At 42.1% G+C, this 17,053-nt stretch overlaps 2 protein-coding genes across 3 annotated transcripts; both read right to left on the reverse strand.

Moving 5' to 3' along the window:
• Positions 1-865: 865 nt before the first annotated feature.
• sanbr (SANT and BTB domain regulator of CSR) lies at positions 866-9,670 on the reverse strand. 2 transcript variants are annotated; one of them, XM_026308484.1, is made up of 21 exons: positions 9,083-9,670; positions 8,373-8,524; positions 8,034-8,205; positions 7,644-7,743; positions 7,221-7,459; positions 6,977-7,035; positions 6,440-6,600; positions 5,975-6,061; positions 5,730-5,840; positions 5,417-5,540; positions 5,042-5,194; positions 4,513-4,655; positions 4,270-4,366; positions 4,143-4,175; positions 3,898-3,997; positions 2,967-3,052; positions 2,477-2,505; positions 2,236-2,309; positions 1,971-2,059; positions 1,597-1,676; positions 866-1,515 (listed from the first exon to the last, which is right to left on the reverse strand). In XM_026308484.1, the coding sequence occupies exons 2-21, from the start codon at positions 8,520-8,522 to the stop codon at positions 1,479-1,481; spliced, it is 2,124 nt and encodes a 707-aa protein (XP_026164269.1). In that variant the 5' UTR covers positions 8,523-8,524; positions 9,083-9,670; the 3' UTR covers positions 866-1,478. The 2 variants fall into 2 exon arrangements, 1 of the variants encoding a protein (XP_026164269.1); XR_003295798.1 differs by lacking the exons at positions 866-1,515; positions 1,597-1,676; positions 1,971-2,059 and having other exon boundaries at positions 2,967-3,105.
• Positions 9,671-9,934: 264 nt separating this feature from the next.
• Positions 9,935-13,145, reverse strand: pex13 (peroxisomal biogenesis factor 13). The gene is made up of 4 exons (XM_026310200.1): positions 12,992-13,145; positions 11,733-12,424; positions 11,433-11,555; positions 9,935-10,918 (listed from the first exon to the last, which is right to left on the reverse strand). Exons 1-4 carry the CDS (start codon positions 13,063-13,065, stop codon positions 10,596-10,598), a joined length of 1,212 nt encoding a protein of 403 aa, XP_026165985.1. The 5' UTR covers positions 13,066-13,145; the 3' UTR covers positions 9,935-10,595.
• Between the last annotated feature and the right edge of the window lie 3,908 nt (positions 13,146-17,053).

Here is a 17,053-nt window from a genome sequence, read left to right on the forward strand (position 1 = left end):
TTAAAAGACTTACAGCACTCTGGTTACTTTTGCTGGAAGTTGTCAACTGTGGGTCTTTAATCAAAAGCTGGATATTGGATATTGGTCACTAGATACAGCTCTCATCCCCTGCACCCCGGCAGCCCTGTTGATCAAGATTTTTGTTACTAGTTGCAGTAAAACTGTAGTTTTTGCATAACCTGTACTCTTTTGTAGACTCAACATCTCTTCTGGATTATTATTATTAGTTTATATGTTTGCTTTGACGTTTTGCATTTGACCATTTTTGCACAATTACTATTCAGCCTGGTTGTGACTCGATCCCCACCAACCCTACCTTCCTGACCCAGATCCAGAGATCCTCAACCATTCTCGGCATCCACTGTCGAGAAGAGGGAACAGCTGAGATAGTCCCCGCCCACCTTCAGACAAAAAAGAAAAAAAATGCCTGCTCGTGCAATGCACTATGCCCACTTATGCCCTGCTCAGTGTCTCTGCTGTGGGCATGCAGGGATATTAATACCGCTCTGAGTAATTTCAACAGGAAGAGCCAGATTAGCACACCCCCCAGTGGTTGACCCTCTGCCCAGTGACACATACCAGTCCTCTGCCCAGGTCTATCACACCATTTCTACAAAACTCCACTGGCTTCTTTTGGGAACAGCAAGCATTATGGGAAATCACAGCTTCTTATACTCAGTTCCTCAATATCACCTGGCTGTTAGTCGACTCACAGGTGGTCAAACTGGGTCAAAGTTGACTTGTGAGGGACCTGCACCTCCTTCTAGGTCATATACTGCCACCCAGTGGACAACAATCAGACAGAGAACATCAAAAAAAGACAGGTCTGGCCTAAATTCAGTCATTCATGTTTTATTATCCCCAGTGTTGTACAGTACAGAAATGTCTAGTGTGTCTCTACCAGAACTTGGGTGAACATTTCAATAAATGAAGCGTCTGTCTCATCCAGATGGCTGGGCTTCACCACAGAACACAAAGAATTAGTACAGAGTTAAATAAAACAAACAGTGTCAATACAGTAAACATTTCGGCCCCATCTAGCTTTCAGCAGGTGGTCTCTTTTCTCTCAAACTGTTTTTTTAGTCTCTTGTGTGGCAGCTACACGATCTGGACAACTCAGATCTACAGTTAGGAAAAGAATGCCACAGCCTAAATCAGACATATTGTCCTTTGTCTGAAGAAACACTGGGATCAGTCAAAGTTCTCAGCTGGATCCAGAGTTCACTTTGTTTTTTTTTTAAGGACTGACCACAGCTGCACAAACAGACAGCTAGCTGAGCGGCACGATGCAGTTAACGGTGATCCATGCGTAGTCACCTGAGATAAGCAGGGAGGAGCGGAGGAGGCCACTGGCAGGGAGTGTGGAGATACAAGTGGTGGCTGTGCTGGAGGGACGGCCAGTAGGAAGTTATTTTGCTGTACTGAGCCCTGGCACTGCGATGGCACCTCTGTGTTCTCTGGACTCTTCATTGACTCCTTTATGTTGTCCGGATCTGAGCGTAGCGGATTTTAGGTCTGAAGAGCCAGAATAAGATGAAAATTATGGAATATGATATTTGTGTGTCTGTGTGTGTGTGTTAGTACTAAAAGGAGTACCTGGGTGTCTTTTCTGAACTCTGTCTGGCTTGAGAGGTCTTTAACTGTGCTTCCAGTCTGGAGTAGATTCCTCCTGCAGGCTGCAGTGTGCATGCGCAACACACACACAAACACAAACACACACACACACACACACACACACACACAGTTAGGGAGCTGTGCAAACTAGGACAACAGAGCTGATAACTCAACACCAAGCATGACCACATGATCATTTCAGACTAAAATTTCCAGCACTATGATACTACCCTTCATTTAGCATGCATATCAATCAACACATATACACACACACACACACACACACACACACAGACACACACACACACACACACACACACAGACACATACACACACACACAGACACACACACAGACCTCTTTATTGTCTTTAGATTTGCTCTGTTCCTGGTCTCCAAATCTCATCTTAGTCAGGTGGCCAATGATCTCCACCATACGACGCTGGTCTGTTTAATAAAAAACAAAAAGAATTAAAAAAAAAAAAAGAATAAAAATCACAAAACAGAGCTTGATGTAATAAACCAAATATTAAAAGATTCATTAAGTCTGATTTGAATGGGTGACACATACTTGATATGTCCAAAAATAAAACAATATTAATAACATTCATTTCCTTCTTTACCTTCCTCCCTCTGAGCATCCTGGTTGTAGCGCATAGAGCGAGAGCTGTCCCACTTACTTTTCTGGACGCTCACTCTACAAACCACAGAGCACAAGCACCAGTCTTACACCAAAGTCCTGTCAACTGAGAAACACTACCTTTGTATCCTGACAGCGTGAGTTTTAATGCATCAGAAAAACATTGAAATTATTCTGAGCTACAGCGAAACATGTAGCATGTGATTAAAATGTGCTTAACTCACGTGAAAGGAGTGTTGTCCCTGGTCTGTGACTGAGAAAAGAAACGTGACATTACCAGAACATCTCCGAATTTACCTCTTCAATAATCCTACACAGTATTAGAGCACATTAGAGCAGTGGCTGATGGAAGTCACGCAGCATGAATGAGCAGTCAGAAAGATGTGTTAAGGGACTTGGTGATCAACTGCATGTCTTTAAGCAGATGTTTGGATTAGTCATGCATAAATTCAGTCAAGTTAATTAGTATAAATTATTTTGCTTGGAATAATAAATTGTAAACCACTTTCAGTGTGTATGTGCATGGAAATAAAGTCACTGCACTGTGAAAAAAAAAAAGATTCCCTTATGTATATTTAAGAATGTTTCCATAATTGACACACCCTGTTATAATAAATTTACTACATTGTAACTTAAAACTGTGGTATTAGCAGACCCTAGGAGCAGGGTGTCACTCCACAGAGGAAGATGAATTTAATGAAATCAGTGACTCACTTTCTCTGGTTTGTCTTTGCGTTGGAAGTTTGGAGAGGACAGTTGTTTCTTCAGAGGTCTGCTGGCTCTCTTGGCCTTCTTTGCAGCTGGAGAGCAAAACAACTCACAGGATGAATATGCTGAAGGCAGCTGGCGCCATCTGCTGGCCAGACAGAGCAAACAACTTCTTTTCTATCCCCGAAAATGAAAGGCAACAATGAAATGTTAAAAATAGATGTGATGAAAATGTTGATGAAGGCTGTTGATATGCTATAAATAGAGCATCGGCGTGTCCTTGCTTTCTTTTCATCATCTGAACACTGACAGTGAGTCAGTGATGAAGGGAAGCTGCTACGAGCACGACAAGGATCAAAGGAGCTAAACGTCACTGAAACACTTAATGCAAATAACCAGGACATTTATTATGAGGTCAGAGGTGATTAGTCACAGCGAATGATCGCCTGAAGGCATCTCATGTTCTGATGAAAGACTGATGCAACCTGTCAACTCTTATTTCATTTCCACCTCTCTGCCATGAAAAACAGTGCAAATTACTTCTTCTATGTATGCGGGTCACAAGTACACAGTGAAAAGACATTTCTGTAAGACTGTTCTCAGCATCACACACAGCATCACAGCCCACTGCTTAATGTTTCAACAATGAACTGCACAAACTACAATTAAACTGTCTTTACAAAACTGACAAAACTGTGATCATCACAATTAATGGCAAGTGCAGTTCTGAGCCTGTAATTAAAGCTCACAAGAGTATTTGAACAAAAAGTGAAACATTTGTCATTCTAGTCATTTATACGTCCCCACACCCTGTGTTTTATACAGCGTAGCTAACAAGACGCTGCACAGACCTAAGGCTTTGAAGACGTGCTGTACTGTTTGCTAAGCTAAGCCAACCAGCTCCAGCTATGACCTGAGACTGCACTGCCAACTCTACCTTGTTTCTTGGACAGCTCCTCTTCGTCCCCCACCTCATCTTCAGTGACCTCTGACCCTGTGGTGTACTCTTCATCCTCTGACAGGAGAGACTGCTGCCTCTGAAAGTCACAGGTTTCATCGGCTTCGTGACTCATCGAACAAAAGTGCTTTGCACACATCTGGATGTCTTCGAAAGTCTGACACAATTATAGATGACAGCATAGCAGATACTGTGTAATGAAGGAAATTGAGGAAACATCCTACCAGTTGCAGACTCCAGTTTTTCAAAAGGGAAAACTGGTTAAAAAGACAAAGTAGCTGAGGTCAGAAGCAGCAACATGACAAAGGAGAGACATAAATGACTGAGCAGCTGAGAGAGTGGGAGACTTACAGTGCTGCCATCTACTCTCAGAGGCCCGACAAGCGTCGGCTCCAAGAGAACATCACAGTCCTGAGCCTTTTCTGCCCCGGGTGGACTCTCCTCAGTGCTGACACACACATGCAAACAAACACATTATCAGAACAACTGGATATTTCCTTTCACCTCTAAGAACAAGTGCTAATTTTAAACACTGAGACACACACACTTCCAGAAAAAGGGAAACCTCCAAATGACCCACAGACTGGTGCTCACCTGTCTGCAGGTGGTGTGTTGGCCAAACACACTGCAAGTCGGTGAAGCAGGAGGTCATTCAGGACTCTGGTCTGGGCTGAGGTCACCTCGTCACAGTTCTCCTCGTCAGGTACGTTCACGATGTGGTCACGCATCTTACAGCCCTGAACACGCACACACACCATCGGGTCTTTCTTTGTTTTACATTCTGGTTCTTAGTCACAAACAAAAAATGCTATGGAATCCCAGAGTTGCATTCTTTGGTACCTACAACAGCACTACATCACTGACAAATCTCTACTTAATCATTTTCTGCAGCCACTACTTTAAAAGCCAAGCAGAAGATTGGGAATAAGCAGAAACGATGATTAAACATGGACAGCAAGTGTTTGTTTTATGATTTTAACAGCTAAAAATTAATTAGCTAACATTAAACCAACCACATCAGCTGTCTCTTGTAAAGCTGTTGTTGCATTATTACACACAAGAGTAATAAGTAGTTTTGTGTGTGTGTGTGTGTGTGTGTGTGTGTGTGTACATGTGTCCATACCTTGGGCATACCAGTGGGGTCAAAGCGGAGAACCCTCTGGTTGCAGCAGGGGTAGATTCCTGCACCATGCCAGCCTTTCTCAGCACCCAGGCTGGGGTACAGCACGCTGTCTGGGTGGTATTTGCAATGGGTCAGCTCCGCACACACAAACACCTATGGGTGCGCGCACACACACACATCCAGATAAAGTACTCTATGAATATTTCAGATGCAGGTTTATTCCCTGCACACGTGTTTTTTCTCTGTATGTGACTTACTGTTAACTCTTTATCTAATCTCTCTCTGTCACACTCTCTCTCTCTCTCTCTCACTCTCACACACACACACACACTCACACACACACACACACACTCTCTCTCTCTCTCTCTCTCTAACCTGCTGGCATCGGGAGCAAGTGAGGTAGTTGATGGTACCCCAGATTCTCCAATAGACCAGAACCCAGGACTTGAGGTCTTCATACAAACCAGTGATGTATTCATGCACATCCCAGCTCTTCTGTCTGCACAAACACACACACAGATCAGGAAATCAACAGAAAATAAAGAGGTGAACATAATGATCTGGAAAAGTCTATTGGAATGTTTCTCTTTGTATTCCTGCTAAGAGCTAAGTAAACACAGGAAGTATTATTGAATGAGTTGTATGGATTGTACAGGGTAATGCTGTGGAGTGGAGTATGCTTTAACACCTAGTGTGTGTGTATATGATCTCTCCTCGAGCGTCGATGTTGATCTTCCCTGGAACACAAGGAATCTTCCTCTCTGTGTCTTTGGTCAGCAGCTTAAGGCACAGACCGCACCTGGGATGGGACACACACACACTCATATTCACAAACATGTTAGTGTGTGAACTAAGAACCAAGTGCTATTGCTAATCAGTGGCCAAAAAACCTGTTTGCTTAGAGACACTAAGACGCTCACTGCTCCTACTCACCTGTAGAGAGTGGAGGCGTTTCCTGGTGAATCTCGGTTCAGGTAGTTAGGATCAAAAAGACGCTCAATTTTCTTCTGGAACAATTTGCTTTAAAGGTGAAAGGACATAAAGTAAGGAAACAATCAAATAGTGGCTGATATTGCATTTTTACTCAATATGTAAATATGACTCGTCTAAGGCTTCATTCTCCCACAGCCCTGTTATATCAGCTACCTGCTGCTACTATAAGGTACATTCAGTCAATCCGTCTATTTTTCTTGTTTAAAGACAGTAACATACAGTATGTTTCAGTTTATTTACGACACAAAAACTGCTACGAAAAGACTTGGAGTGGAGTATTTTTACATTTTGCTATTTTTCTCAAGCAAAGGATCAAGATATTTCTTCCACCAGTCACTGAAAATTGTCCCACTGACCAACCCCAGCCTGCCTCAAGCTTCCCTCTCTACACTGCTGTCCTCTTACCTCTTGAACTTGTCCTTTTTGTCCCTGATGTCGTCTGCCTCGTTGTGGTTGAACAGCTCGGCGATGCGTGTTGCCAGGTTGCTGTTGATGCAGTTCATGTTGCAGGGTGTTGCTACAATGGCGCTCATGTGTTTGTGGCAGTACTGGATACATTCCTCTACCTGAACATAGACAAACACATACTTGTCTTATTAAAGCCTTTCACATGGATAGTAACTCTTGTTTCTACCTAAAACACTATTGTTACACTACAATGTTAACTTGTCTTACAGAGCTTAAATAAGTACAGCAGTGATGAGAAGAATTACAGTAGGTCTTTATAAAGGAGTCCTGGATGCTATACAACATCTACAGGCCTCTAGTTTATGTGGATAAGGAGAAACTATCAGTTGTAAAACATACATTTATATTGTGAAGGTAAGAAAGAAAGTTTTCACTATTAAGTTTCAGCTAAAGGCACGGGTCTCCCTGTTACATGTGAAAATCAAGGGGCCCAAAGAGCATCAGCCACCAAGCATCACATGTCACAACACTTACTAACGTATCCATCTTCAAGAACTCGGAGGAGATCAGGATTGAGATCACATTGCTGGGCTCTGTAACCGACAAACACCACATGACCAACCAAGCAAACCCCACAAATAAGAGCACGCAGCCAGTGACCCACCAAACACAAAGTATGTTTAGTGACCAGTAAATCAAGCATCATCCATGGATTTACAGTAAGAGGTGGTATAATGTGATATCTATTATTGTTTTACAGTTCTTTGTGGGGTTTTACCGAGCCGGGGCTTGTCCTTGTTTCCCTCTCCTGCAGAGTTCCTCCTGACATAGTGCATGAGCCAGTCGAAAATCTGCACATCGCAGTGAACGGAGATGTCCACCTCTTCCCATCTCTGGGGGTCGACAGACAAGTACTCAGCGAAGTAACGCATCTCTTTAACTAGGAGATCTCTGGGACATGTGAAATCCTGCTTCAGATTCTTGGTCTCGTCACACACATGGATGACCATGTTGGGGCTGTGGGAAAAAGTCTATATCCATTATCTGAAAGACCATACAGTACAACTTCCTACTGGATATGGTTACAGAGATGTGCAAACTTTTTTTACTACTTCCTTTCAAGTCTACAGTGGGAGTGTATCACTTTAAGAGAGAGCAGCGGTGCACACTTCACTGCTATGGGAAACAGGGTACCACTTACTCTCGTGGCTTTTGAGGTTTGTCATCCTCCTCTGTTGAAAGTCTTTTCTCTCTCTTCTCCACAACACCAACCCTCCCTGAGGCTGTCGATTTGGAGCCTCCTGACACAGGGAGAAAATACTTAAATCTACTCTACACCCACTTAAAAAAACATAACAGTAACCATCAAAGATAGAGCTACACATTTTAACAAAGTCCTGCACTGCTCTAAAGTCACAGGTTTTTCTATTATTAAAGTGAGCTGAGTTGGAGATAAATAGATCTGCTAAAGCAAAAAGTATGTTTAGTTTAGAAAAGTGAATTCATTATTGGTTAAAATAGATTTCTAGGAGAAAGTTAGTTACAAATAATGTCAAGAAAACCAAGTAAACTCTGGGTGGCCCTAACTGACCTGTAACATTGCTGGTGCTCTGGCTGCTTCCTGTCTCCACCAGGCCCCCTGTGTCCAGCAGTGTGGACAAGCCGTCTGCAGGGAAGCTGCTTCCCTCTGTTAGGGTGTTGCATTGGTTGTCCACATGAGCAAACCCCCCTATAGTCTTCAGCTCCTCAAATCGACGGGCACACTGCAACATTACCATGATGTCAGTATCACGGTATTTATGTATCATCAATGATACATAATGTTATTAAACTGTGGAAAGTGATGGATGGGACAGGATAGGACAGGATGGGCGGAGGGGCGGAGGGGTGGATGGATGTAAGCATTTGTAGTTATCATTATTCCAGTTACCTCCTTAGGAGTGAATCCTGGAACAAGCTTGGCAACATTGTCCCAGTTTATGGGCTGGGCCACTCCCCACAGAGAGCCCAGCACCATGTCCAATACCAGGATGTTGTTGTCATAGGGAAAGTTGTTGTTGTCTGAGCAGAAGCGGCTCATCTCTATAGAGACAGAGGAAAGAAACAGGAGGCAAGAATGAACAGAAAATCACTATTGTCTAGTCATCACATCCAAACTAGAGCTGATGCCACCACTATAATCTGTCATGCCATCTGTGAGTTACTGCATCAATACTGATTCACGTAGAAGAATGTAGAAGGGTGCTCACTGTTACACTGCTTTCAATGAGGTTTAGTCATTTTTCTACACTAAAATTAACAAACCATTTTAAACTGACCATGAACTGATTTGTAAAGGCTTTTGTTGGGTGATGTACGTGTCAAATCAAAGTTACTAACCTACTGGGAGATTTTCTGTCCTGGGTATCTGAGCTTGACTCTAAGGTACTGGCTCAGGACGAGGTCAGGATTTGGTGCCTTAGTGTGCACATCTGCTGCTTCAGCTGTGTGATATAAATTCGTTGAAGAGTGGAAAAACTGATGCTAGCAAAGGCCGAGTCCCTCTGTCCTCCTGCTGCAGCATCAAACGCCTTTAGGTCAAACTAAATCGGCTGGGTCTCTACCCAGACTTCACACCTAGAGAAAATATTGTGGACATACCTGTCTGTTCTCAGAAGTCTTCCTCCGCGTCGTCTCCTACGGTGAACTCCGCTGCTGCCCGTTTTAAGCCATTGTCTGTGGATGACACTGATGCTGCTGCGGTCTTCTCCTACCGGCTAACCACATCCATTGCTAATGCTAGCTAACTTTGCGGGACAGGATATGCTACCTTCAGGTACTCCTTGTAAACTCGCCTTCACGAAATGATAATATCCCCATGGTGAAAATTTTGTTCACTTTCATTGAATTGACTAATTATTGGACAAGTCTTTTGAGTGAAGTAGCTACACGATCTTTTCCATACCACATCAAAATAAATATTTTATCAAGCTTAGAATGGACCGAAACTGCGTCCTTTCCAGATTTCCAACTTTACTTGAAGGCCGCATTTCCTCCTACCAGCTGGCATATCGTTCAGCTAAGGAAACAGTAATGTAGCCTAGTTAGCTGTTTGTATATTTTAAACCATTAGCTGACCGTCTAAACACAAACTCTGTCTAAACCTTAAACTATATCGCTAAATAAAAATAAATAAACAAGGTTTAACTCTAGTTCATGTCTAACTACAGATCTGACTCGTCCCGGTTGTCGCACTGCAGCAGGTTAACTAAGCGTCCGGTTACCTGGACACGGCGGCCGTAAATCCATAAATCTGCCATAAATCACCCGGAGACTTTTTAAAATTAGGCTACATTTATTAATAATATCAACACAAAAAACAAAAAAAAAAATCAACTTTCCTGGTGTTGAGGTTTGAAAATGTGACAATCCTGCATTTATAAACCCTAATAAAGAAAGTTTTAAGACCCCAATTGCTATTCACACAATAAAAGTATTACAAATGGGGAAAAATGTATTTTAACATTTATTAATCGAAATAATTACATTAAATATTTACAAACTCACGTGACCCATGAACTGTGCAAAATTTTCATTATGAATTAATTTAATCCCACTTGCTTCATTAAGAAGACTACAGAGAAATAAGTAGCCCACAACTCAGGGCCAAAGCCAAACCCAAAATTACATTATTACAGAATACCTTGGCTTTGTTTTTACACTATCATACAGGTAATATGTCAGCGCACTTAAAACACTGAACTGTCTCTAGACATTACATGTTATATCAGACATGATCATGAGAACAGCAGTGGTCTATACCTGGATAACACTCCCAACTTACTTTCTTAAAGAAGACCCTTCTAAAGACATGTAAAGATAACCTCCTGCTTTGAGACACAATTGTTCTAAACAGAACAGTTCAACTGGGAACCTGTGCAGGGAAACAATTTTTGATCAATAACCTTATGAGTAGGTCCACATTGTGTTCATAGATTTGATTATATAAGCCTACATTTAACTATTCTTCATAAGGTCCATGCTGTTCTCCATATCTACTGTCAGCTGATTATTAACCAAGCTTTAGAGTTAAACATTGCAAACAAGTGCTGACCGAAGCAGCCAATATTATGAGCACACACTGACTTGTATACAGACACAACCTACACAAGCCTCACAGGTCAGTCTTCTCAGGTTGGATGTTGGATGTTCCTGGACTGAGGGGATCTTCTGTTTCTCTGTACACCGATTCTAGCTGTCCCTCTGAAGAATCTAAAGCAGAGGCTGAACTGAGACCTGGGGTAAGGCCTTGAGCAGGATGCGGTTGTAGATGTGTAACCGAGATGTTCCCTTGCTGGACCTGATCAGCACTCCCCATCTCTGTGTGTTTCCGGCCTCTCCTTTTGCCAAGGATCTTGACATAGTTGGCTGGGACCAGCCCTGTGGTCTGACCATCTAAGCTGGCCAACAGCCAGCCGCGCACCCTCGGTTGTTGCTCTAAACACAGCAGAGAATGAAAGGTCATGACCTAAGTTTGTCATCACAAGGAAACGCCTGGTCACTTAAAGTTAATCATAGTTAGTGTCTTCTATTCTTTGATGATCAAAACCTGGCTCAACAAACTAACCTCAATCTTTAGAATATACACCTTGCACTTACCACATAGACAGAAAAACAAACCTGTTACGAGGATCCCATTAGTTGGTACCTTGGCAACAACCACTTTTTCCAGGGTCCATATTAAAAATGTAGTCAAAGAAAAAATGCTTTACATTTATACTGTCTGCATGGCAATAATTGCACCTATGTAGACAATATTGCTTTCACATTCCCACCAAACAATACATGAAAACCAAATACCTGATCATTAAAAACATATAATAAAACCCTGAAAGTAGTGATAAGGAAGTCTCCTATAGTTAAAGATCTCAGCCTAGTACACCCAGGAATGTTAAACCATAATTGGGTGAGGGAAGAAAAGATTGGCCAACAATCATTAAAGAAGTCTCACGTTTAGGGGCAAGCTTGAGCATGTCTCCAGCCCGCAGAGAAATCTCCTCCTCAGTTGCAGCAGAAAAGTCATACACTGCTCTGGCCACAACATGGTCATCCTCTCCACTGGCCCAGTTAGTGCCTAAATTAAATTAAAAAACACAAAACATCTTTAATGACCCATCCCAGCAAAACTCTAGGTTACAGGTTGATCCTGAATTGATACCCCTGAACTTCAAGGGTTATGTGTATGAAAATGTGGTTCACTGTGCTAGCTTGCAATCAGATCTACAAATATATGATCTGAAATTAAACTCACCAGTTTCTCCAGAACTAGTGGCAGAGCTTATCAGTTTCCAGATAAAGTAGGGACCACCCAAAACAACAGCAAAAAACAGGAATATTGGCCAGGACTTGGCAGTTTGATATTCTGTCCCTCTGGATGCACTAGTGGCCAGAGCGTCACTAGTGCTGTCTGCCCATAAGTCTTCAACCTCAGCATCTGAATTCCGGCCCAGCAGCCTCTGTAACCGTCTGTAGAGGTAGCGCAAGGTGCGTACCAGAGCAAAGGCTGACAACACTCGAGTGAGGTGTGCTCGCAGCCGTGTGAAGTGGTTCGCTACATCCAGTACAGCACGAAAACTGTTATACACAGCAGAAAAAGTGGCGTCCAACATCATGCTAACTGAGGCAAAGGCTTGAACAATGCTCTCAATAGACTGGAAGGCACCACGGCTGCTTTCCTCTGCCTGCTGCACAAACCTACTGGGGGCGATGTCTTCTGAGTGGGAGAAGTAGTTGTGCCCACCAACGCCGTAACCACCATAGTTGTATGGACTGTATCCACTGTAGAAAGAGCTCCCATAGGGGCTATAGGAGGAGTTGAAAGAGCTGTAGGATGGACGGTAGGACTGCTGGATGGGACGAGGGGGCACTGGGGGGACCATCCTGGACAGGACAGGTGGCCCGGCAGCAGTGGAGGAGCCTGTACCCGGTAAAAAATCTGCATACCTAATCAATGAAAAGGTCAAATTAAGATTATTAAGATAATTTAATATATCCAACGTTATATGTGTTACTAGGCATTAGGTTAATGATTAATGAATGTATCAACACCTGGAGCACCCAAACAAACCTCGGTTTAACAGCACTTCCCCATAAACAGCGCAGACCATCTTAATCAAAATCAATTCTGAACATATTTTCTAGAAACGACAGCTAACAGTAGCTACTAGCGCCGTGACGTCACTATGCCCTCGTACCCTAACATGCAGGGAAACGTTGCCAAATACGAGCTGAAATACGACTAGTGATCTTAGACACACACTCCTGGGCCTCGCTGGGAACTTAACGTTAGCTACCTGTACAGCAGTGTAGTTGCTGCATAAGTTTTTCATGTAGAGCTGGTTAAGGTCAGACACATTCACAATATTTCCTGCCATGTTGTCGTTGACATGCAGCAGCTAACTAGCTAAGTAACTAGCTAACGTTAGCAACAACACCGCACCAGTTGCAAACCAGTGACGTTAAACACAAAACGGACTTTATAACTAGCTAAGGCGAATACGGAGCGACTACCTATAATTGACAGGGGCTGCGACGGCTCCTGGAATCCGTCTTTCCCATGGCTTTGGTGGAGGCTGTGAATCCATCGCGAAGTAAAAGCGCAGCCAGGCCCTGTAGACCCAAAGACTTCTCCTGCTGCCTTCCGGGACGCCTCGTAATTTTCTGCTTCTGATACGCAACGCGTGCGTGCGTGCGTACGTAGATGGATTCAATAGCCCTTCAAACTCCAGCCCTGAATGTCTACCGTCCCGCTTGTTTTCCAGCTATCCCTGCCCTACCCTCTACTGATTACCTCCAGGGCTGGATGTTGACGTCCCTCCATGGTCGTGCACATTTAGTTCGTTCTGTACTGCATGTAGCACACTCAGGGAAGTTTTACAGCGTAGTTTTCTTTCATGTCAGCTTGTTGATAATCAGTGTTATTTTGGAAGTCTAAAACATCATATCGTAACATAAAGTAAATAGACATGAAGTTCTTTTTGATAGCAGACTAAAGACCTTGGACTGGTCTCCATTGGCTCTCAGTAGCTGTTTTGACATTTTAGATTTTTGGTCTAACGCAGGAAGTGACTTAACCTACAAACTATTAAATAGCTAAAATTATTCACATGTTTTACTGTCACATTGATCTATTTAGCAAATTCTCTTAGGAAGTGTTTGAACATATATATTTTTGACATTTTTCCCAAATAATGAAAACTAGGAAAGACATTTCATTAGAAACAAGGCAGTGAGTGATAGTTGTAAAAGATGAGGGTTACACATTCAGAGCAACTGCCAAAAAAACTAAAAATATAAGTAGGTGCACTTCGAAGGGCTCTCACTCATCATAAAACAACTGGGACAAACTGGGAATGAAAGCATGACTCCTCAGTGTGTCACCCTAACTGTGAAACAGGGCTTGGGGGTGTTTGTTTTGGTGCAGGCCAAGAGGGAGATCTTTACAAAATCCAGGGAGAACTGAACCAGCATGGATATCATCATCTTGCTATATCATCTATCATCATAGATCATGCTATAGCTTCAGAAAGTCAATTGATTGTTGCAAGACAACAAGCCCAAATACAAGTCCAAACTAATTCAAAAGAGAAGGATGTTGCGCCATCGATCATTATATGGCCTCCTCAGTTACCCAACTTCTATTACGTAGAGCTTCCTTAGGACAAGCCTGGGGAGAGCAAAATACCTGCTAAAACTCATGGAGAATGACCAGAGGTTGCAAAGCCACAATCAAAGCCAAAGGTGAATACTTTCAGAAATCAAAGATCTATTGAGTGTAACATTAAAATTCATGTTGTTTTGGCTTGTTATTCTAAGAAATCATGTTGTAGCATTCCAAGTATTGTCAATAAACCTGAACGAAACCAAACTTACATTAAAACTTTGTAGCCAAAATATAAATTGACTCTTTTATTTAGCTGAGCCTTGAGTGGCTTTGCGCTGACGCAAGCCCCCTTTTAATATAAGAGTTCGCCAGATGTTACTTCAGTGATCATAGACAGCTAGACTTTATAGGGAAAATCCAAAACAGCTGCCACTAGATGTCTCTGTATACAGTAATCATCATATCAAAGCCTTCATATTGGAAAAATGAGGGTCAGCTCACCCATGTCAATTAAAATCCAAATATGCATAATTTTAAATCAAATCAAACTTTATTTATATAGCTTAGTGTGTCCCAGTTAATAGAATTTGAAGGCTACGTGTAATCATTATTATAAATATTTCATTCATAGAACACTGTCTTGTTCTCCCTATTTGATTTTAATAAACAGATGTACTAACTAGATTATGTAATTCTAAAATTAAAAATGTTTTTTTTTATTGTTATGCCTATTTATTTTTAGATTTCAGTTAATTCTTTGTGTAGCTTATATACTGTAAATAAGCGACTGAAAGTTGCCATGGTGTGTGTAGGTCTTTCATAGTTCATAAATTAGTCTAAATATAAAATGAGCCTCAACTAAACCAGTCCCTGACAGCATAATCTTGTAATTTAAACTTTATAGGCTAGTGCCTAGTACGGTTTAGGCTATAAAGCCATTATGTGCATTTTCCTCTTCTGTCCAGCAGAGGGCGCTTTAAAAACAAATCCCTACATGATTACGCCATACACTTTTTTAGATTAAAGGGAATTTCCCTCTCTTGTAAAATACAAAGAATGCAAAGGTCATTGGTACCTCACTAACTAATGTCCAGGCCTATTGACAACAGTCATTTTAAATTAAAATAGTGCCTTGGCAGCAAATAAACTTTAATGCTGTCTTGAGGTTTGGACAGCCTGAACTAGGAGGTTCAGAAATGAGATGCAAGAAGAACATACTGATATTAAATGAGCAGACTGCTTATGAATGTAAAAAACACAGCCACATTATCTTCACACTGAACATTATCACTGTTTCCTAGGTCAGTATACTGCTATTGCTGACGTAGCAGCTCAGAGATTAGACTTTTAATGATGCGTGAATTTGATTGAAGATGGATTCCCCTTTGAGCTTTCACAGGCTCATAGCATCATAGCCAGTGTTGTTCAGTTACCCTGTAGTAAGATTTGCAGGGGGTGGTTGCAATTACGTTGCTGTGAGGATAGAGGATAAAATAGAGGATAAAACTCAAGCATTGAGTGCTGGGGAGAGTGGTTTTAGGTGGGAGCCCTGTGATGTCAAGTGTTATGTGTGTGGGGGCGCTGGAGCGTGTGCAGAGCTGTCACGTTAGATTCTCTAGGTGTAAGACTACAGAAGATGCCTCTGCCTCACGCTCACACACACAGTGTAGGTGTGTGAGAGCATGGTGGCCGTTCGTAACTTGATGGTGTTGATATCCTAGGTGAAAGGTGGGAATCCAAAGTGTTGGTCTGTGATGTCGCTGTGTGTGGGAAGATGCTTGAGCTGATGATATTTGGGTTTTGTGCTACACACCTGTGACCTTTTGCATTGCAATGACATAGGGAGGTCAAAAATAATAAGGGATATGTAAATAAAATCAGTAATAATGAGCTTTAGATATATATTATTACTATTATATAAAATCCAAAGTATAAAGACACCGAAACATGACATCAATATGTGTGTGCTAAATGTAAATAAGATACAGCCTCCACTCTTCTGGGACGTTTTGCTCCCATTCGGATACAAGATCACTTGTGAGCCAACCAACAATGATGCAGGGCGATGAGGTCTAGCTGTCAGTGTCCCAGTTCATCCCAAAGATGCTGGATGGCGTTGAGGTACGGGCCAGTCAAGTTCTCCTGAAGCCACCTGGAGAAGCTGTTTTCTATGTACGTGGCCCTGGGCACAGAAACACTGTCATGTTGAAACATGAGAATGTGAGAAGCTGGAAGCAGACTATGGTGTAAAAATGCGGTTCCCAAAAAGGCTCACAAATTAAAGAAGTCCCAAAGCAAACACAAAATTGTGTTTCTTTTTTCTCACTTGTTCTAAAATTCAAATGCCTTTATAACCGTGAAGTCGTATTAAAATGACAGCGGAAAGTGGAACATTACCCACTGCACACATCTGTCTGTTAAGTATGCAGCTATAGTGAGGATATAGCTTAGTATGAAGACTGGAAACAAGAGGAAACACCTAGCCTGGTCAAAGGTAAAACAAATGTATCAACCAGCAATGCTAAACACACTACTTAACACATTATATCTTGTTTGTTTGAGCCACATACATACAGTGGGTACGGAAAGTATTCAGACCCCTTTAAATTTTTCACTCTTTGTGTCATTGCAGCCATTTGCCAAAATCAAAAAAGTTCATTTTATTTCTCATTAATGTACACTCAGCACCCCATCTTGACAGAAAAAAACACAAATGTAGAAATTTTTGCAAATTTATTAAAAAAGAAAAACTGAAATATCACATGGTCATAAGTATTTAGACCCTGTGCTCAGTATTGAGTAGAAGCACCTTTTGAGCTAGTACAGCCATGAGTCTTCTTGGGAATGATGCAACAAGTTTTTCACACCTGGATTTGGGGATCCTCTGCCATTCTTCCTTGCAGATCCTCTCCAGTTCTGTCAGGTTGGATGGTGAACGTTGGTGGACAGCCATTTTCAGGTCTCTCCAG

The sequence above is a fragment of the Mastacembelus armatus genome, chromosome 15 (assembly GCF_900324485.2).
Source record: "Mastacembelus armatus chromosome 15, fMasArm1.2, whole genome shotgun sequence".
NCBI classification, from domain to species: domain Eukaryota; kingdom Metazoa; phylum Chordata; class Actinopteri; order Synbranchiformes; family Mastacembelidae; genus Mastacembelus; species Mastacembelus armatus.

What these genes read in the sequence shown, in the direction of transcription:
- sanbr (XM_026308484.1), bottom strand. Translation starts at nt 8,522, where the DNA reads ATGAGCCGCTTCTGCTCAGACAACAACAACTTTCCCTATGACAACAAC. An exon ending in CAGGATTCACTCCTAAGGAG is followed by an intron (nt 8,206 to 8,372) that starts GTAACTGGAATA and finishes GTAATGTTGCAG; the next exon opens with TGTGCCCGTCGATTTGAGGA. An exon ending in TGAGAGTAGATGGCAGCACT is followed by an intron (nt 4,176 to 4,269) that starts GTAAGTCTCCCA and finishes CTTTTTAACCAG; the next exon opens with TTTTCCCTTTTGAAAAACTG.
- pex13 (XM_026310200.1), bottom strand. Translation starts at nt 13,065, where the DNA reads ATGGATTCACAGCCTCCACCAAAGCCATGGGAAAGACGGATTCCAGGA. An exon ending in GCAGCCCCTGTCAATTATAG is followed by an intron (nt 12,425 to 12,991) that starts GTAGTCGCTCCG and finishes TTCATTGATTAG; the next exon opens with GTATGCAGATTTTTTACCGG. An exon ending in GCTCAAGCTTGCCCCTAAAC is followed by an intron (nt 10,919 to 11,432) that starts GTGAGACTTCTT and finishes TGCTGTGTTTAG; the next exon opens with AGCAACAACCGAGGGTGCGC.